This window comes from Phalacrocorax carbo, chromosome Z, assembly GCF_963921805.1.
Source record: "Phalacrocorax carbo chromosome Z, bPhaCar2.1, whole genome shotgun sequence".
Classification (NCBI taxonomy): domain Eukaryota; kingdom Metazoa; phylum Chordata; class Aves; order Suliformes; family Phalacrocoracidae; genus Phalacrocorax; species Phalacrocorax carbo.
The window spans coordinates 36,623,757-36,645,533 of record NC_087548.1 but is presented as its reverse complement, the minus strand read 5'-3'; the positions used below and the strand labels follow the sequence as shown (position 1 = coordinate 36,645,533).

The following is a 21,777-nucleotide window of genomic DNA, read 5'->3' as shown; positions in this document are numbered from 1 at the left end:
AAAAGGCAATTAACCTGACTGAAGGAGTGAGAGCCAAAATTAAAATCAGACGTCCCTGACTCTATAGCCTCTCAGCAGTCCTGCAGATAACACAAAAACTTAACACAGCTAGCAACACAACAGAATTGATTCCTAAATATGTGGTTACAGCAGAAGTCAGGGATTGTTCCCAGCTCTCTCAGTAATTCATTATGCCACAGGAAATTTCAAATAATGATACCCTGGGAATTCTCCAATCTGAAATCAGGAAATATCAAAAAACAGACCCTTATCTTATGTATGAGAATAGTGCATAATGAAACAAAGTGAAGCATGGAAGTAAAAGAAGAGGCTTCAAGTTATTGTAGACCTTGAATGATATTTTATTCTACTGAATGTAATGCATTTTACTTCCAGGCACTAGAGAAAAAAAAATAATGGTGTAAAGAGTTTTCTTCTTTTCCAAAAATAAAGAGAGATACTGCATGATGCCTACATGAACACTTTGAAATGTTTTTGATTCCCCTCCAAACTCCTCTTTATTGTGACCATTAGGTCATATCATATAATGATAATTACCAGCCAGAGTCTCATTCATGTAAAGAATACCTAGCCTTAAAAACTGCACCCTAGAAGATAACCAGACTATTCAGACAATGAGGAAGTGCTGAGACACATGGGGAGATATACACGGTACCTTCTTTAACAGAGAATCCTCATGACAGAAGCAGATGGATCTCATTTGTAATAAGAGATCTGCATTTTGGAAGACTCATGTCTTTGATTCCTATCAAGGTAAATTATGATTTATGTGGGTTAAACAGATGGCGCTACAGAAACATAGTGTGAGAAGTCACTACTGACAGATGCTTTGTCTTTAATTTTGACATTTTTGGGTACATAATGCAGATTTTTGAAAGGGTTAGAACATTTAAACAACTTTGAAGCTTTCATATTTATATATGTATATAGACATCCTTCTGCGCATACACACACACACGTGTGTGTGTATACATATATAAGTTATATTTTAGGGACTCACCCTTGTGACACTGTACATAATGGCTGTAAATAGCAAATATATTTCACATGTTGAGATATCAGCTATTGCTGCCCAAGTGACAGGTCTGTCTGACACAGTATTTCAGGGCTTGCAGGAATGAATGGTCCTATCAAGGCTGCACTGGGTAACCCCCACTGGCTGCCCTTAGAGGCCAGCACTGAACCCATTTTTTGTTAAAGTTTGCCATCTAGAGACCGAATCAGGAAGCACCAGGATATACAATGACTACCTTAATAGAAGAACAGATTAAGTGAATTTTCTGGGTGTTAGTAGGTATAGTTAGTTCAAAACAGCACTGCCTTTAATATCTTTTATGTTTAGCTTTGTTGGCAATATAATCTTGAAAGTGTCAAGCTGATAATTCTTCCCAAAACAGAATGAGTTCTTCACTAAATTTTTAACATGCATGTGTAATCTGAGCCTTGTTCCAGTGAAAAAGGATTTTAAAAATATTTATAAAACATAATCAAGATAAGTACTTTTAATATTTTTACAGTAAGAAAGATTGTTTCAGAAGCTCTCTCGTCTTCCACTGGTGGAGTAATGATTAAATAAGCAGTAAAACCAAATGCGTTAATTGCAGAGCCAGATTTCAACCTTTATGACAAAGGTAAAAATGTTTCTTCAGACTACCAGTATTACAAAAATATCTCAACTAGATGAGAATTTTTTCACTGAAAAATGTTGACTGATGTTTCCATTTTCATTTATAACAAATTAGAAAAGTTGAACGGAAATACCTTTAAAATACCTTTAAAAGATTAAGAAACATCTTCAAAGATATTTGGCAATCTTTCCAGCAAAGTTTGCAGAAAGACTAGCAGTGCTATAATTTCAGGAGCACCTGGGAAGTAGTGACAGTTTTTTTATTTCTTCATCGTAATATCTAATTTATGGTTTTGGTTTTTCCCCCCCTCCTTTTCTTATTAGGATACTTAGGTTCCATTTTCACCCTAAAAAAACTGTGCTAAAAATCTCTTTCAAAAATGCAGGCAACTCTACCTACCACCATTTAAAATGTAAGAAAAAAGAAAATCTTTGTCACAGTAGGCCTGAAAATTTTAGGAGAGTAATGAGGCATTCAGCAGACACATTGGTTTTATCTTAAGGTATAATCACCCTCCCATCCCAGCCCAGTCACCCCAGAGGCTTTTACAGGGACAAAGTGGTACCTGACAATGCATGTATTCTTCCCCTGGAAACATTTTCCTTGGTGACTCAAAATACCCTGTTCAGTACCATGTACAGAGAGGAAAAGATAAACTTACTTACTGCTGAATTTCTTAAGTAGAAGATGACTGGCATCTCATGGTCTTTAAAAGCTGGTGTCACAACTGCTACCTACACTGGTATGTCTGGTATACACTGGTACCTACACTACCTATGTCTTGCTGCAGCAGGTGCTACTGCATTGTCTATAGGCAGGTGTTTGAGCTGGAGTTTAAAAGCCACAGCTTGAGCCATTTCACGGATGCCCAGGCCCCATCTCTCCCATAGCGAAGGCACCCGAGGCACAGCGAGGGAGACACCAAGCTCCCAGGGTATACGCTGAGTCTAGATCTAAGTGGGCTGATCATGCATTTTCACTGCACAACTGAGACAGTAAATTATAATCTGAGCCTTGGTACCCCAGCTTGATGCTCTTGGAGGCTGGAAGATGATCTGTAAGATAAACAACCCATCACTGACCCAAGAAAGTGATAAATGCTGTGGAAGAAACACCGAACACACCAGAATCTGAGGGGAGGCGTCCATTAGTCTGTGTGCTCCTATTTTCAAAATGTTTTCTTTTTACATTTCAGAGGGGCCAAAGTAACAAGATATTAGTGCTGGGAGTAGGATTTTAAAAACCATTTCTTAAAATACACTGTTTAGGTTAATCCTCTCTACATCAGAAGGAACAAGTTGGTGTAGCAACTAAAATGTAGTGAGAAATTTCTTCTGCATTTCTCCATACGTTTCCATTAGAGAGAAAGCACCAGCCAGAAGCAAGCTCTTGAGGGACTGAGGCAACAGACCTGGCAACTGTTCATTTTGCATTTTTGCTGGCTCACAAAGTTCATGTGCACCAGCTTCTCTGAGCAGAATAGCAGGAATGGTAGAAATGGACTGTATTTTCTAATTCTAAATTTAGAAACTGAAAAAGCAGCACTATAGCAGCCATGATTTATTTGGAGAATTCATTTCACTCTGCTACTGGATGAGCAAGCATTAAGACCTGCAGCCTAAGAAAGCAACCATACCTCCAGAGCAGCTCTTTGAGGACTACTTGCTAGAGGAGGCCAAAGACTGTAACCCATTCAAAATCCTGAAGCAGCAGCTGGGTATGCAATGCCATGCAGACCTAAGGTAGCTAAAATAATGCAGAATCTGCAAATCTGTATAATTTTGTTTCCAACATTTAATCAAGTACTTAACCACATGCTTCCTCAGTATAAACTTCAGATCTTTCCTTAAAGTTTGTCTAGTGGTAAGGCTTCCAGGTTAACAAGCAGGCAGGTGGGACAGAACATCCATTTATGAGTGCGCTGGGCACAGCTGGAAGGTGCTGGTGGTGGCTGCAGGCAACCTGTGCGGGACCAGGTCTGGGATTGCCCTAAGCCCTTCTTTATTTATTTGTTTTCTCAGTATCGGAATCAGTAATTAAAAGCTTGTTAACTGCCAATAAATTAATTTGTTGGAAATTCCCCTACATGAAGCTGATCTGTTGCCTGTGACAAGTAGGTCAAAGGTCCTCCAAGTGCTCTTTTCTAAAGACCTTTTGCTGGATCAAGTGAGGAAGCTTTTTCCTTCATTGGAAGGGTATGTGCAGTCCCCACATAGCCAGATGTTTTCTCGCTTGATCAAGGTGCTGAGCTGCTGCTGTCAGTGACTCCCTTGCTTTCCCAAAGTAAGCCATCATCTGCCTCTTCCATGGAGCACAAGTGCTGACAGCAGCTATACAGGCTCACTCATTATCAAGCAAACATTTATTTGAAGGAGTTAAACTCTCATCAGAGAAGTGGCAGACAATTGCAGAAGACTTTGATGAAGGGAAGAGATGTATCTCTACTGAGGTACATCCTGCAGAACTTGTTTTGGTGAAGTCCCAATACGATGTTTTGGCCAAGTAAGCTTATTGGGCTTGTTGACCCTAGTTTTCAAAAGAAGGTAAAAAATGAATCTTACCCTTAAGGCATAGGCCACAGAGATTTATGGAGAAATAATTTTCTTTGTAGAGCGTTTTTGTGTCTTTTGTGACATGATGCACAAGAGAAGCAGCTGCAAATAAATAACACTGTATTTTCCATTCCTTGATAAAATGGGTGATAATTCTGGCTCCACCTGGGTTTAAGGAGTTTGTTTTTCTCACTCTCTCTCTTCAGATGAAGTAGATAATAATTTGGTTCTGAAGCACTCATTGCTTTCGTTTACTCTTGGTCCAAGAAAAGAGCTCTGTCCATACTCAGGTGCCCAGGAGATACAGAAATTTGCAGAGCCAGTAAAGCAAGATGTTTTGAGGTACTAGCTCGGGAAATTGTCTCCAAAAGTTCTTTGATTTCCATGTGAAATAGCTGATGTTCCCTGCACTTTCACTAAGACAAAAGGGCTAATCTTCACAGAGCTTTGGACTCATAAAGTTCTTTCCAGTGCCCAGCAATGGACATTATATTGAAATTATTTTCAAATACATTTTGCTGGAATGACTGAAAATCATGCGAACATGGTTTCCATGTATTTTGATGGATTTATCTTCTGTAATTTTTACTGGCATAATTTTATTGGTGTTGGACCCCATGTAAATTTTTAGCTTCAGTAAAACCCTGAGGCAAGTAGTTCCACTGCTCCCTTTGCACAGGAGTGGCTTCCTTCTGCTTGCTTTGGACATGTCACCTGATAGTTTCATATGACGTCCCTTATTTCTTACTCTGGAGAAGGTGTTGGCCAACCATTCCTAAAGATGTGTTTCTTTTTTTTATATAGGGCTAGTTGCAGGTCTTAATTTACAGGTGCAGGTGGAATATATTCACATAACTTTCAGTAACTCCAGTAAAAATTCTCTTAAGCCCCTGCTGTCACCAGGTGTAACTGAGCAGAAGTTTAGTGATATCTTCCCTTCCTCGTCCTTTTCTTAGAGACACCAAATAGTGTACTCCATAAATTAAAAGAAGTACAGTGACATTCCAGGGAAAGCACTGGGCTGACATGCAGAAAACTTTTCTGTTTTCTGTATCAAGTGACCTTAGGCCAAATAGATCTTAGTTCTCATTCCCCACCCAATATGAATAATGATAATGATATTGTTGTAAAACAACTTGAAAACTGTAGATGAAGAGCCATATGTAAGAGCTAAATGTTATCACCACATGAGTTCAGAAACCTGAGTCTTTTGTTTTTTCAGGTGGGTTCATCTAGAGGAATACAAACTCTGAAGATCAAAGATGTGAAGAAGCAACAATAATTTGTTAGTACTGCCAGAGAAATGTTGGTGGAAACAACTGACTAAGACTGTACTATTTTTCCAAGCAAAGTGAGGGCTTGCGGCGGGATATTAGCCGAGAAAGAATGGGAACTACTAATAAAAAACCCCATGCTGGAAATAACTTCGTTGTATTGAATTTTTTAAATACAACTAAATACATTTGTACACAATACACTCCAACTCAGAAGAAAATACAGCTTTTCCTGGGAGTATTACTCTCCATTGAACACTTTTTTCTACATTCATTTTCCCATTTTTTCCAGCATAAAGAAAGCATATCATTTTATGTAGCATATACCATAAAGTTGGGAATGTAAAATAAATTAGGTATTCAAAATCCCAACGATATTCCCAGTACCTTTGTAAATCCCACTTCTACTGTTCTGACCAGTAAAACCAAGAGTTGCATAGCTGCTTTTTGTACTTTCTGAACTGTACAATGTGTGCATTGGTCATATCAAAAACATCTGCTCTCTACAAAGCCTGCCTAGTGTTCACTGCTAATGCATTTAAAGGAAAATTATTTTTAACCTTGCATTGATTTGCAGCAATTGTTGTCTTCAGGAATCAAACACCACACTCCTTTCTAAATAGGAATGTAACTAATTCCTGTTGTACAATGATTAATTAGTTCACAGTCTCTACTTATGTACTGAACACGCATATTGACAGTTCTTTATGTGAAAAGACATGAGGAAACAGCACACATTTTAGTCACACTTTGCAAAGATAGGTCTTAGCAACATCATTCGGTGTGTTTCATGAGAGAACTGTACTCTTCTACCAGTTTCTTCTTCTCATTTAATTTTTCCAGTATGGCATCCATTAAGTATGAGGCAAAAGGAAACTGAAAAGGAAACAGAGTAAGAAAAATGATCATTGAACTTTATTTTCTTCATGTGAAAAACATTTATTAAGTATCTTTAAACCATTACATTTCACTTAGTTCTGACAACTACCACACATGTACACATCTGATCTTTAAAGTTCACCTGACTGGTTAGTATCTGAAAATTTGGTCTCTATCACAAAAATTATAAAAGAACAGAGTAAAATAAAAAAAGATAAATGCCTTATTGAACAATTCATGCTTTACTGACCGTGTTAATGATGTAAACAGCAGTACCAGCATCTCTGTCATTTATCTTCAATCAGCTGATCAATAAGAGTTACAGTCAACTCCAGGGCATGCAGAAATGATAGTCTTATGTTCACTACTCTCGGGAGCATCAGACAGAACTACCAGTACGGTTCTCAATGCTATGGCAACTGCCTTAGACTCACATGTGAAAACTTGTAAATAAAAAAACCCAAAGCAAAACAAAACGCCAAACCCAAAAAACTCCAGCTGCATTGGCTAGGATATTATATATCTTTTATATATATATAATATATATATATAAAATATCTGCTCCTCTAAAACATGATACCAAAAAATTGTATTTACATATTTACAGAGAAAAGTGAAAACCTCTTCTACATGTCCTCAAATATAAAAGATGCATTTGCACAATCAATGTCTTCAAAGAAAGAGATTTGGTATATTTTCCAGTGTAATTAATGCTTAAAGACATCTTCTATCACAGTCTTGGTGCATCAATGCACTGTGTGCTAGGAAGTGCTTTTGGAGGTTGTACAAAACACTAGTCATCACAGCTCCACCCAGAGGCTGGTCGGTGCTGGGCCAGAGGAGAGCCAAACAGTTTTCCTTCACTCTTGGAAAGTCTCTGTCAGCTTCACAGAGCTCTGTCAGCTTTCTTGAACTTCTGGAAAGACCAGTGGTGACCAAGGGGTCAGTCCCACACCAAAAGTAACATCTGACACTCATATCAGAAGGAGAGATAATTTTACCTCAATAAGGCCACCAGAAATAAATTCGGTAAAATATAGCAGGTGGTTGAGCAGGCCAATCATCAGCTTCCTCTGCTTTTCACAACTATTGTTCAAGGCAATACTATTGCATCTAGAATCACTCTCTAGTTCCACACTCAAGTGCCACTGCCCTGATTTTACTTTTTCACTTCAGTATTCCATCTTAGAGAGAAAACTGTAGGATACTTATACCAGAGAGAGTACTGCCTATTTCCTAGACATATGAAACCAAAAATATAAAACAAACAAACAAAAAACCCAGACATAAGAGTACATTAAATATAAATGATGGTGCAATGTCTGAACTGATACACAAATTACTAGCAAGTCAGAAAAAATACCCTAAAATGGTAGCAACAAAAATCTTATTAATAGCAAGCATTTATCATGAAGTGACTGTAATGGCTATCCTACATGTTGCTCAACAGTCACTTTGCAGTTACAGAAGTATGACAACATGCATTATTTCCCTTTTACACAAGAAAGGGGGTTTTGAAGGCTGGTACTTGCTGACCAAACATGTCTCTGTCATAAATAACTTCTGTCTATGGTAAGAATTTTCTAGTAGTCATCTACACCTGTCAGCTTTCTCCTGTATGCTATTGTGATGACTTCTTGGGGAACAGATGGATCCAATTCACTGAGCACAAATCTATTCACAGTCATATAAGATATAATCTTATCTGAAATTCTGTGACACTCGCTTGCTACTGTGCTTTACAAACACTGACCCCAGCATCCTATTCACTCTAATTGCTCTCTCCCTCCTTGTCTAAATAAGTTTTTCAAGACCACTATACCATTACATCAAAGTCTCTAATTCTTCATGCCTAGCTTGACTACATTCATTCCTGATATCTTTCACCTCCTTAGTGTTGTGCCTGAGGTGAACAGTTTCTTAGTGATATCTCTGGCTCATATCATTCTAGGTACATTTTACTTGGTGTTCACTGCTCTCTGTGGCTTCCATGTCATAGCAAAGTGATCTTTCAAGAAATCTTTCCATTTAAATCATTCATTTAAATCAAGAGCATTTGAAAGTTGAATGTTATGTCATTCTTTCAAAATTTGTTGGTTTTAGAGAAAGTGTAGTATGTTTTTATCTTCTTTTCTTTCCATACAGACACCCAGAACTAGATGATCTCTACAGTCTTCATCTTTAATAGAAGCCTGTCAGATTTACTTTTAATGATGGCTCTGTAACTATCCTGGGAGGCTTCCCCCTACATTTCTCTCCAGACTTCACAACTGTTGAAGATGTCTCTACTCCAAAGTATTCATCCCAGCTTCCAAACCTGCCATATGCTTGCGGAAGGCTTTGGGAGTTCAGTGAGTGCTAAGTGCACACCTGAGGAGTGAAAGCTTGTTTATACCACTGATAATTATATATTTTAATACAGAATGATACTTCCTTCAAATGTTTCCCGGTTATCTGTGCCGCAACCAATTTATCTGAACACTAAGCATTAACAATGATAGTGATTCTAAATCAGTACAGTATGGTAGGCTTTAAGAGAAATAGTATGTAACTGATTTGTATAAATTCAGAAAATGTGAGAGTGCAAACTACATTAATTATTTAGCTTTACCAGAACTATAGATTTCTTTCATGCTGAAAGCCATATGAATGAAATGGCATATTTCTTACACAATTTATCAGATTATTATCTTGGTGTATGGGTAACTGTAAGGTAATATGATCCTAAAGAGTCAGGAATGCTGATAGTTATTTCTATTTTTCTCACCTATTTATTCTGACCTTGAGTGTGCTTCTTTCAGACATCCCTTCTGTAAAAAACAAACTAGTAATATTTATTGGCCTTACAAAACACGACTGAGTCTCACTCAGCAGAAGTGCATAAATATACACTGATCTGTCAGTGAAAAGACTCATAATAAATGCAAGGCAATGTTGTTATTCTCATGAGACATAGCGCCTCCATTCACAGAGTACAATGTTACTTGGCCTCTGCTTCACAAAGTCTAAAATGTGTTAACATTAAAAAAAAGGGTATTTAATTTCTAGAATACACGAATTAGTGTTTACATCTATTGTAAATCTCCCAGTATAATACATTTGCCAAAAAAACCTATCCAAACACACTGCTGAGATGCCTCAAATTGAATTAAGTGAACCACAAAGAACAACCTGAAATAAAACTAAAGAAACCCAGATTATAAGGACCAACACTGCCTAATTTCACTACAAACTACAAGTCAAAGTTTCAACAAAAAAAAAAAAAAGAGAGAAATGCTTCATTTCACTGTTGTACTTTGTCCGTTTTGCTTTGTGATTATATAAATATATATGTGCTTGTCTGTACTCTTATCCTGAGTAATCAAGTGAATCTCTCCTTGTTTTCAGTCCAGGAGAAGTGATGTAATGTGGTTTTGTTTCTGTGCACGAGATCAAGCCATATAAATCTATGGCACGGTTTTATACCATAATGGACTGTCGGTGCACAGGACTGATCTCTTATTCTCGTAATGACAAGAAATTCATGGTCTGATACCAATGTTAATGGTGCCCAGGATATGCAGGTTCAGACTGCACTGGTGCTGCTTTTTAAGGTGCAGGTGCTTGAAACACCTGGTGATGCTGGCAGTGGCGAGTGTGCACATGTGTGTTTGTGCATGATGTGTTTGCACATGTGTACACCTGAGCAGAGACCTGTTCTAGCAGAAGACACACACAGGCTGCAAGGAGATTAATGAGAGACAAGTAGGCAAGTTCCAACCCAAGAAATCTGAAAGGAAACAACCATAGCTGTTCTTGCACATTCCCAGATGACACGAGAGGAAACAATTATTTAGAAGCCAGTGCAAATCCTAAAAACGGGTTGGGGAAAATCCCTACCAATGAAGCGTGAATATACTGTCCCAAACCCTGTTCTAGAGATGGATTATACACATACCTTCAGAGACCCCACAGAACAGAGGGGAAGGAGTTTTTCTGGAAGTTTTCACCATTGGAATATGATTTGTAGATTCATAATGAGGACATGGGAGGAAAGATTTTATTAGGCAGCTTTGTTTATGTGAGATGTGATATCATGAGGAGTACATGAGGAGGGAGTGAAGACAAGTGCTACTGTATACCTGATAAGGGACATGCTAAATCAATGCTGCCATTTGATCCAATGCTTGGAAGAATTAGGTGGATGATTTGTATTTTATTAAAAATTAGCTCTTGGAGACTTCAGGCATTAATCTGGATTGGGCTAACATACTGTACACATATACAAAATTATTAATGGATTTTTCCGAGATGCTGTTCCTTACAATCAGTCACAATGAATTCTGAATTAATGCCTTGGGTGGTACAAGAAATCTTGTCTAAGCGATGTGAAAAGAAGTATCCTCTTGATTTAGCTATGTGAGTTTCCTGTGATGGGAAAAAGCTACAGGAGGTTACTGGTTTTCTTCTTTTTTTTAGTGATTATAAAAAGAGAGTGCTACTATACTGTGCCAGGCTCAAAAAGAAGATTTACACACCTAGATGGGGGGGGAGAAAGTGGGTAAAAGAACCATCACTTGCCACACAAGCTGTAAACACACATACATAATGAGATAACTGTACTTGTTCCCTCCTCTCCCAAATACCATGAACTGCTAAAAACTCGATGGTCTATAATGTGATACTTCTCCCAGCTTCTCTCTCCCATGCCCAGTCACTAACACATAGCAGTCTGATATCTCTGTACATGACTCTGACACCCCTGTGCTGGCAGCAGATATCTGCATGCACTCCTGTGAAGCTTCTCCACACACAGGTTCTTCAGAGGCAAGAGAACCTTTTACCTTTTATCCTAATGTCAGTTATTAAGATGCTTCATTTTATACTTTAGTGAGAACACTCTAATCATTAGGTGTTAATGTACAAATACAATAAGGCAACTGAAAAAACACTTGTTGGCCATTCAAGATGTGGTTTAGGCAATAAGTGATTTTTACCAGCTCTGCAGAATTCAAAACATGACTGTACAGTTCATTTATATGATTCTTATTTACATAATAACATCTTGATGCAGTGATGTCTCTATCAAATTGTAAGCTTAGCAGTGGTGTAGTTTCTTCACAAGTGTTTCTAAGGTAGTTGATAAAATAAGGATACACAAACTTTGACTGGGGTCTGTAGCTTCAGGAATGCAAAATTATTTATCACTGAAACATTAACATTCTTGTGAAGCTGACAGAATTTAGAATTTTAAGTCATAAGAGTATAGAAAATAAAGGTACAGATGAAGTGTAAAACAGGGTTGTGCTATCCTTTATCATTACACTTTAGGGGATTCTATAAAATGACAGTAAAAAGCAACTAGTGCTTCCCTCAGTTCCCCCCAAAATTCTAATGCTGCAGTAAAATGGCATATGTCAGTAATAAAAATAAAATGTCTATGACATTTTAAATGTTATCATACTGTCACAGTGGAGTAAAATTAGCTTGAAGAATGATCTAAAGGGATATGATGCAGTTCATTATGTATAACAGCAACAGCAGCAGTTTCCCAGTGTTCATAAAGGTCTCTCCATTAAATTTACCTCCAGTCAATAATTAGGAGTCCACAAATAAACCTAGGCAATTAAATCAATACTGCTGGGCAATTATGTTCCAAAGTCCTGGCTCAGTGGCACAAAAAGACACTATATCAAACTGCAATATTAAGTGATCTGATGCAATTTTCAGCTGAACATTTTATCAGAATAACAGAAAAGATGCAAACAGGTACACAGTTTTCCAACATGTATCATTAAGTGAGCAGTCTGTCTTGAGCAAAGTCCTGACAGAAAGCTTTCATTTCACCACGAGCTTTACTTTTCTGATCAGAAATATTACCAATGCCTACTAAAGGAAACTACAGTGAAACTCTCTGCAAGATATGGTTAAGCATTTTAAAGGGCATGGAGCTCTTCTGTGAGCTGCTCCCAAGCAGAGACCAAAAAATCTTAGCAATTTCCATCCATGTGACTTAGCATGGACAGAAATGAAAAGCTGCTCCCAAAAACCACTGATCTCCTTGTGATTCTAAAGATGGTTGCCTCGCCAAGAATTACTTTTACCCTCAGAGCTCCTCCTGAGGAACCCAACAAGATGGAGCAAAAATCACTGAAAACCACTATTAATTTGTACACAAACCGATACAGCTAGGAGCAATGAGCTCCTCCATCCTTAGCTAACATTTGCAATCCTAATATACCTGGTTACATAGTCAACAACCCCCTCACTCTCCATGCCTGGTTTTTGGTGTCTGTCTATATCAGACGAAAAGAAATCATAAAATTCTGCTTAGGATTTTTTAACAATCTGCCAAAGAATAATAACAAAAAATAGAATACGAATCTTCCATTGTATTCCATGAATCTGATTAATATTTAGGCATCCATAATATGGACAGAATCTGGAAATTAATAGATTTTTTTTTAAAATCTTAAAATTAAAGCAATTTAGTGAATGGAAATATTTATGCTTTTAATGCTGAGTTCCATGTAACACTACGAGGTTAAATTAAAATGCCAGCATTTCTGACAAAGCCAGCAAAAGCAAACTGGTATTTCTGTGTCCTCTGCTGCAGCAATTAAGCAGTCTTAATGATAGTAAGTTTTGCTAATGAAAGAGGGAAAACCTGTCATTTCTTAAAAGTCATAGAACACGATCTAGACACAAAAGCTATTAATGATAAAATATATAAATCTGAACATGATTGTTCCCTTGAAACTGCTTTCAAAATAGTTTCAGTCACTCACATTCTTAACAGAAATGAACTACATTGCTAATGGACCCAGGGTAGTGAATATGCATTAGGAACACTGGATTTCTAAATAAAATTTTATTTCTTTTCAGACATCAGCTACCCATCTTCTGAATAAAGGAGACAACTAAAATATAATGGAAAAGTTTCAAGAGTCAGTGTGTGTTGTCAGTGATGTCCAAACAAAAGCTGACTACGGCTAGAAAAGCAGGGCTCTCACCTGCCAATAAACTGCCCTTGATCACTTACAAGAGGGGAGCATCCCAGCAGACTCTGTGTGTATTAAAAAAAAGACTTGAAAGAGAAGAAAAAGTATCACACAGGTCACAGCGGCAGTCTCAATGGACCCCTCAGGGATTTCTGCTAGTCTCAGCCTTGTCATCCTCTATGCAGCTTTCCTCTCTGCCCAGAAAATGTCGATAGGAAAATGTTTGAGGGGCCTCTGGTGGAAATTTTTTCATTCTTTCTGCATTGACAGGATGCCAAATCAATATTTACTTCCCACTAACAAGCTGCTCAAGGTCTCAGTAGAAAATATTGTAGAGAATGCGGGAAGACACGATAATAAACAGCTGTCTGGCTATGAGGAAAACATGAATTGACTGGAAACAGGTCCACAGTAAAAGGTCACTGAAACCCATGAACTCCTCGGGTGTCCATATCAACTACTAACTTTAAAGGCACATAATAAAAAATCTCTTTTTCCTAAGAGGTATGAGAGAATGGATCCTTTTCACTCTAGCAAGCATTACACACTGTCTCAATAATTCAATTAACACATTTGCCAAGATCTGTGCTGGTTTTCTCCAGCATTGTTTCACTGGTTTCAGCTGTCAAGTTAGCTATCATGAATCCTTGGTTAACATCTCTTCAGTTTTATCCAGTGAGTCTTATTTTAAGTGAAATAAAAACGAAATGCTACAAAACAAGGATTTTCCATTGCCTTATCACAGAATAGTTTGGGACCATTAATGGCAACATGTGTAATTATGCAACAGATTACTTATAACTTAAAAACACCTAGCTACTCAGAGTAGAAAGTTGTAATTCATTAAGGGAAGATGTAAATTTAGCACCTGTGCTTCAAGAAGTTTCTGTATATACTGCAGCCATTCTTTATCTTTTTCAAATTCCATTTTTGTCTTTGCCATTTCCTAAAAATAGAAAAATATAACAGACAATATTTTGACACCACCTGAGAAGAACAGAATGAACAATAAGGAAATGTGTAACTGGGTATACATTAAATAAACAGCATGTGGAAGTGGGAACTATGCTTGCAAAATTACTTATCAGAAGTACATCCACCAAGTACAAGCGCTCTGTTAAATTTTTAAACCTATCCTTGTCTGTGATTATCCCTAAAAACATGCAGAGCATGTTCTTTTCACATGAATATACAGGTGTACATGTGATCTATGTGTAAACTTTATGAGTTCAATGTAAAGATTCCTGAGTCTACACACTGATAAATGGAATGCGTATCTAAAATTTGTGTAGTGTAAAATCATCACCTGTATTTTATATTTGTTTTCTACTTATAGTTAAGTATATCTTTGTGTTTTACACATACATTCACAATGATTGCAACAAAACATATAGGATGTAGAAATTACTTTGAGAATGAGGTAAGCACGGAACAATTTTGTCAAACTGCATCACTTTACAGGGGTGTGTAGATGTTAGTAAACAGGGCAGGGATTGGTCCATTTTATTTGTATTCATGAATGTAATCCATATCAGTGCACACACATACAGTGCACCTTTATTTAAACAATGTGAAAACTGTCTTTTGTGACTTCTGTAATATAAAGCCCTAATAAGGCTAAACCTAACTCATCGCCAGAGTACCGTTACAGCCCAATAATGGCCAACACCTAGACACTCTTATTAAAGTTAGTGTACAGGCTTTTTCATGTATTATTTGATCAGGCCTAAATAAATCTGGATAAGAAATCCTATTACTGAATCTATTTAATAAAAGGTGATTTGATGAAACACTGTCAAATATTTCATAGTAAAATACATGATAGAATCAACAAAAAAAGGCAATGGATTCCTCCAGAAACCATCTGTCTACTAGAAATACCTTTAATAGGTATCACAATTCAAGAAAGGAAGCATCAACAGAAACAATCTGGCACAGCAAGACACCTTCTAATTTTGTTTTCATTAATGCAGAACTCTATTTAAAATGTATAACCCTGCCAAATAGGCTCATGAAAAAGGAAGTTACTGAGGATTTTCAAATAATGTCTCTACATCTATCTGCTCAAACCAGCATATTTATATTTTATTTATGCATGCCCAAAGTCTTGGCACCTTATGAGTCTCTAACCTGACTTTTTTATTTAAATCCAACTGTTCTGTTCTTTTTGTGATGGATGCTGCACAATGAAATTCCAGTCTGTACCTAGAAATCCTTTTCCTCAAGAATGGAAATACACAGCATCTTCTGATCTAGCCCCTTTTTACTGAAGAGTGCTTAAAATAACTTACCTCATCATCTTCTACTTCTAATATCTCCTCAAGATCAGCTGTTGAAACATTAAGGATAGATGCTGCCAACTGAACAGACTCTTGGGAAAGACTCTTTTTGCATGCTCTCACTTCTCCCTTTTTTTTTGCCTGTTTGATTTTTGTTCTTAGCTCCTCTATGCTGTGCTGTAACTCTCTGGTTAGAGCCTGGAAGATGCAAGCAAAAAAATACTCCACTGCAATTTTCCCTGAAGTGCAAACACTGTGGAAAAAACAGTAAACCAAGCTTCTTTAGAAGGGAATTATCTTAATTCTGTGTTATTGGTTCAATAGGATACATGCTGTAATATTAAATAACATGGTATTTAGAATACAAAATATGCATTAATACATTAAAACAGAAAATGTTCTTAGATATAGGCACAGGGGTTTTTTACATGTCTTTAGCAAAATAACTATATTCATAATGCCATCAGTAGTAAGACAAAGCGGCTTCCACAGATTCAATTAAAAATCCTTTCCTGATCCAGTCTACCAGAAGTGCTCTTAAATAACAACAGAAGTGTCAGGCTTTACTGTGGTCAAACAGAGATCTTTTTAAGGCTTATTCATATCTCACTGCATTAAGAAACACCTGTATACCTCTTATTCAAAACCTGAAATTTTGGTTCCCATCAAGGCAAGGTAATTCAAAACTGTCCTCGCTACCAATTACTACAATCTAAATCATCACAGTAGTGGTTATCCATTGTTGAATAAGCAGTGTACCCTTGGAGCACACAAGCCCACCATATTATTATTCAAGACTTGCATAAGAACGGTTGTATCCTCTAAGCAGCTGGCCCATACAGAAGGCCTAGCCAGGCCAGGCAGCCTCCTTGCAAGGGTGCTCTTAGCAGACAGTAGGTGTTTTAAACAGACACCAGCTCAGGCAGCAGGAGAAAGATCAAGTGCCAGACCAGAACCACTGCACTTCTCTAACCCTGGCTTTGACAAGGTCTTGAAGCAGGGGTGCCAAGAGAAGCCTCAAATTTAGATCCTGTTTCTGCTGTTGAAGGCATTTAGTTAGTTTTAAGCAAGAACTAGAGCTTGATAGGATGTCGCATGCTGCTAATGCTGCATAATTAAACTGCCTTTATTTTCATTACTACTATTAATAGTCACTAATAAAGACAACAATAACAAAGGACAATTTTCCTGTGATCGTGTCTGAAATGTGGTATACACCGCTAAGCCAGAAAGATGCAAGCATCTTAATAAAAATCCAGAAAAAAAGAATAATACTATTAATAGAAAATGGTTTGAAAGGTTTAAATGATAGGAAAGGAGAACCATTATCTGGATTAGAAAACAGGGATCACCAGGATTTAGTAAAGCTGATGTAAAAACCTAGGAAAAGTAAAAAATAGAGAGATGGCTAGTCAAAAAATTGTACTTGCAGTTAATAGGAAAGAAGAAAACCCAGCAGGGGTGAGACCAATCTCTTTTGTTTATTTAAAACTAGAATAAAAGAAACAGTGTGAAACATTCTGCTGAGAAGACTTTGTTGACCCAAATGAAAGCTGAATGGAATCCAAACCTGATTTTGGTTTTTGTTCCCACACCACACAAGTACTGAGCTTGAATAATACCATCCACAGCTGAACATGAGCCAAACTGCATAAAAGAATTAATGGTTCAAGTTCCTAACCCTGCTATTCCTAAAGTCCTCTGGTTCAGCGAAATAACAGTAAGCATTAGTATAAATCATTGGTTGTGTAACTGAAGTTATTTTGTTTCAATATTTATGCAACTATGACAAAAGCATTTTGTCAAAAGCAGAGCAAGACAATTTTATTTAAAAATTGTTGTCTGAGAGACAAGAGCATTAACTCATTGTCAGAAGATCCTCCTAACATATTGAACTTCGATGACTCAAGCAGAACTGTGATTGTCAACACAGACACCTTGGCTGAGTTTAAAATGAGAGAATAAGGTTTTTTTTCGATTGTCATATGTGGGGCTCATGTTATTAAACTATCTCTCACCAGTAGCTGATAAACTCCTGATTTTTTTTTTTTTTTTCTGCAGAATGCCTTCATTGCATAGAAATTGACTGCAGAATTATGAAGGCTGTTTATTGGCATTTGGGGTAAAGCACTCTACAGCCTCTAGTGTATTCAAAATACAGTCATTAGAGAGCATTTGCTGATATATTTCAAAGAAAGCACAACATATTCATCAAATTCCATGATTTTTTTTATTTTTCTACCACTTCCCAACGTAACATTTTCCTGTATTTAGCTAGAATTTAGGTATTAAAAACAAAATTACCTTACCACAAATTTGGGGAGAGGAGGTAAAATGAAATTTGACCCATTTTCTGATTTAAGTGTGGGTCCCTCCGTCCACAGTAATTCCAACAAAATATCTTGTACACAGACAGAGCTGAGAGAAATGAAGAAACTTGAAATCTTACAGGCAAGGAGCTAGGGTAACCTGGACCAAGATCATAGAAAGAAATAGACTAAGAGAGGAGAGAGTCCCAAATAGAAAAGCATACATTGAAAAAAAATTACAGATAAATCACGTTTGTGTAGAATTTGAAATTGTCCAACAGTAAATTGGCTCCTGAAACATGCAGGAGATGCATTTGACAGTGGAAAAATAAGCTCAACTGTACTTTTTCAATCAAAGTGAATCAGCTTCCCAAATTTTAAAAGTATCCAAACTCCAAAACAGGTTCCGGATGAATGAACAAGCTGATAGCAATAGCACCAGTGGAACCAGAAACTGCAACTCCAATGTGCTTGTCTGTTAGTTCACAGTTCCACAAAAGAAGGTACCAGAAAGACCCTGAAGAATCTATAGCAGCAAATAAAAAAAAAAAAAGGGAAATTGAAACAAAAAACATGGAAAGAGAAAACTACAACTAATAGGTTTCGATACGCAAGCATACTTGTTATATATAATCAGAGTAAATCATTCACATAGAGGACTTGCACTTCAATTCCTTTTTTCCCTTAGCCGTTCTAATACACTAAAGTATGGGCTTTCACCACATGTGAAAAATAAGGCTATTTTATGGACTTTCAAACCAGACTCTCAGAGGCCAGCTATTTTTGAACCTGCCTTCTTCATATTATTAAGTTGCAATAATAATGTTTTGATATACATTTTTCCTCTGGATAAGTGACTTAAAAAATTATAGCCTCCCTATGATTTTAAGTGCCTTTTTCTGTTGATATACCCTCATCCGTCACATACAAATATATTCACATGCTAAATTCTTTACTTATCAGCTATTTCATTTATATGTTAGTTCATGCTTTAGTACAGAAATGTTCAATGTCAAAGCCACACAGCTCTTTAACTGAGTTATGAAGAACCATTTCCAAACTGAAAATGACAAAAACTTAGGAGTTAACCAACACAGGTTTCATTGGTGAGTGTATTGTATAGCCAGTATAATATTGTTCTTTGATTAAGAAATTGATCAAATGCATTCTGGAGCTAAGTGTAGGATTTAAAACTAAAACATTTCCCACTGTGTATTTCAGAATTTCTTGGTTTTAAATTTATAAGCATACATAGGTGATACAAACTGTGTGCAATGAAATCAATGCAGAATGTAACTTCAGTACTGTACTGATGTATGATAAGAATGCCTTTATTAGTACTAGCATTACTAGGATTTGATCTTTTCTCTTTGTTTTTCTTCGGTGTCAAATCTAGGGGATATTTTCTTAGTAAAGCCATTTTCCCAACTTAGATGTTACTGTCAGAGTTATTCCTGTGGGACACACTTAGCTGCTGCCAGCCAACTAGAAAAGGAATCCCTGATTAATTCCTGAAAACAAATCTACAAAATATCATGTTGGAACAGTGCAATTGCTACTGCTCTGACTAGGAAAAAAAAAAAAAGCTTAGAATTCTAACAACGTAAGCTTAAAGTACCCAGCTCTTTTTAATCAATAGCGATTGCTGCATTATCTACCAACTCCATACAGTTATAAAGTATATATTACATCTACTGGGTTGCATACAGTTCTAAAATATCTCCCCATAAGCATTTTTACTTTTCCACAACACAAAATATTCATTCTTAAGATAATAGTTCTCAGTTTTGATCTCAGCACACAAACACCTTCTAGCACTGTATCTTTTGCCAGTTTTGAGATGTATATAGACAAAGGTCGCTTTTCATTTAAAAGGTCATATTTAATTAAACACTCATAGAAGCTGTGGTGATACACAGACCCTGATTACATACTATTAATAAGGTTTTTTTCATCTTAAAGAGCTCTGACACTAGTTGATCCTGGAATTGACACAAATTGATCAATGGCCCCAAGTAATGCCATATGAGCAAGTCACTGCCTAAAACTATTCTCGTAATTACCATGCTAATTTACACACTCACTCTATTGTTATTGTTTGGAGTATAATAAAACTCAATGGCCCCAAGACAGATCAAAGTCTGATGCTACCACTGTAGCTATGTATAGCTAGATTTCAGTCTTGCACTGGTGCATATCTTATGGCAGAAGCTATGGCTCACATTAGTTATGTAACATTTTAAGTTTTACTGTGCTTTGTACAATAGCAATACTGTTGTGATGGGTATGGCTGGGATGGAGTTAATTGTCTTCTAGCAGCTCCTGTGGTGCAATGTTTGGATTTGTGACTAAAACAGTGTTGATAATATACCAGCTATTGCTGCACAGTGCTTGCAGAACATCAAGGCCTTCTGTGCTTCCCACCATGCCCCCTCAGTGACTAGACAAGAAGTGCACAAGAAGTAGGGAGGGGACACACTTGGGACAGATGACCTGAATTGACCAAAGGGACATGTCATACCATAGAATGTCTTGCTCAACAATAAAAACTGAGGGGTATGGGGGAATTGGTCTGGCAGGTAGCCACTGCTCAGAGACTGGCTGGGCATTGGTCTACATCCCTTGGGGTTATTTTTCCCCTCTTGCCTTCACTTATTAAACTGTCCTTACCTCAATGAACAATGCTTTTGGTCTTCCTTTTCTCTCCTCAGTCTTGCTGGAGGCAGGGAGTGAGCAAGCAACTATGTGGTGTTTAGCTGCTGGCTAGGGTCAACTAACCACAAATGTATAGAACAGTGCAATATACAGAACAAAACTATACATAGTATTTTGTGTGTAGTTCAGTAGGAAAGGGTCTTTATATACAAGTGATGTGTTCTTAGAAACTCCCTTGTTTTGTAGATTGGGATTGTGTAAGGATGTGGCCCAGAGCACTACACCAAAAATGAAATGGAAAATCTTTTCTGAAACAAGGTTAGTTTCCTAAAGATACAAAAGAATTGTGAAGATGTTGCAGCTGTCTGTGGAAAGCAAGATCTAAATTTCACAGAACTGAACACTGAGTTTAAAGAGCTTCTTACTTTTGTGGTAGAACATTTATTGCTGGCCTAAGGTTCGGGCAGATCCTATCACTGTAAAAGGCTGAGAGAGCATTACCACCCCAAATAGCTCACGATCAATAAGACAAAACAGAATGAATGGACAAAGCAACACAAAGAGGTTATGCCATGCACTATTTCAACTGCCGAAACAAGCATTCCAGTTTCTTGAATGAAAGTAGTTATTTGGTCCTTATTGCCTCTCTAAAAATTACTTTCAAAATACTTTCAGTAATAATGTTTAAACTGATCTCACAGTGTGATTGCTGTATGTCAGAGAAAAGAAGAACTCTTCTATAGTAATTTCATTTTTTATATGTATTATTTAAGTTACCTCAACTAGCTCCTTCCCTGGAACAAATACACCTTCTAGACATAGCTTTATTTCAGTCAGAAAAGGGACAGGAGTGTAAACAAGAAATAAAGACAAGACAGATCACTGCAATAGATTTGTCTGGCCAAGGGCTCTAACATGTAGGATTCTGACCCAGGGGAATAAGTCAGCCTCAGAAGGTTAACTTACTTCTTATGATCCCCAGAGATCACATGTGATTTTAGACTTAGGCAGATGCCCTGAAAGTAGAATGTAAAGGTGTAGAGGAGATATAAACCATTCTTACCTTCTTCCACCACCTTCAGTATTCGGTACTGACTGAGAGTGCTGTTCCCAAATATTAAAGTGGAAGTAACATTATTTTACTGATGTCACGCAGGTCACATTTATAATGTGATATGTTGGATTTATTTAACTGTCTTC

The 21,777-nt window shown here is 37.1% G+C and overlaps 1 protein-coding gene across 9 annotated transcripts in view; it reads right to left on the bottom strand.

Annotated features, from left to right (window-relative positions):
* Positions 1–836: 836 nt before the first annotated feature.
* The window catches only part of CNTLN (centlein), a 200,869-nt gene continuing 179,928 nt past the window's right edge, over positions 837–21,777 (bottom strand). For 6 of the 9 annotated variants that reach the window (XM_064439574.1, XM_064439576.1, XM_064439575.1 and 3 more), the window contains 3 exons: positions 15,626–15,811; positions 14,203–14,280; positions 837–6,351 (listed from right to left, as the gene is read on the bottom strand). In XM_064439574.1, the coding sequence (XP_064295644.1) occupies positions 6,250–6,351; positions 14,203–14,280; positions 15,626–15,811 (366 nt within the window). In that variant the 3' untranslated portion in view covers positions 837–6,249. Of the gene's footprint in view, positions 6,352–14,202; positions 14,281–15,625; positions 15,812–21,777 lie in introns of those variants that run through there. The other 3 variants (XR_010370779.1, XR_010370780.1, XR_010370781.1) reach the window with 1 other exon arrangement.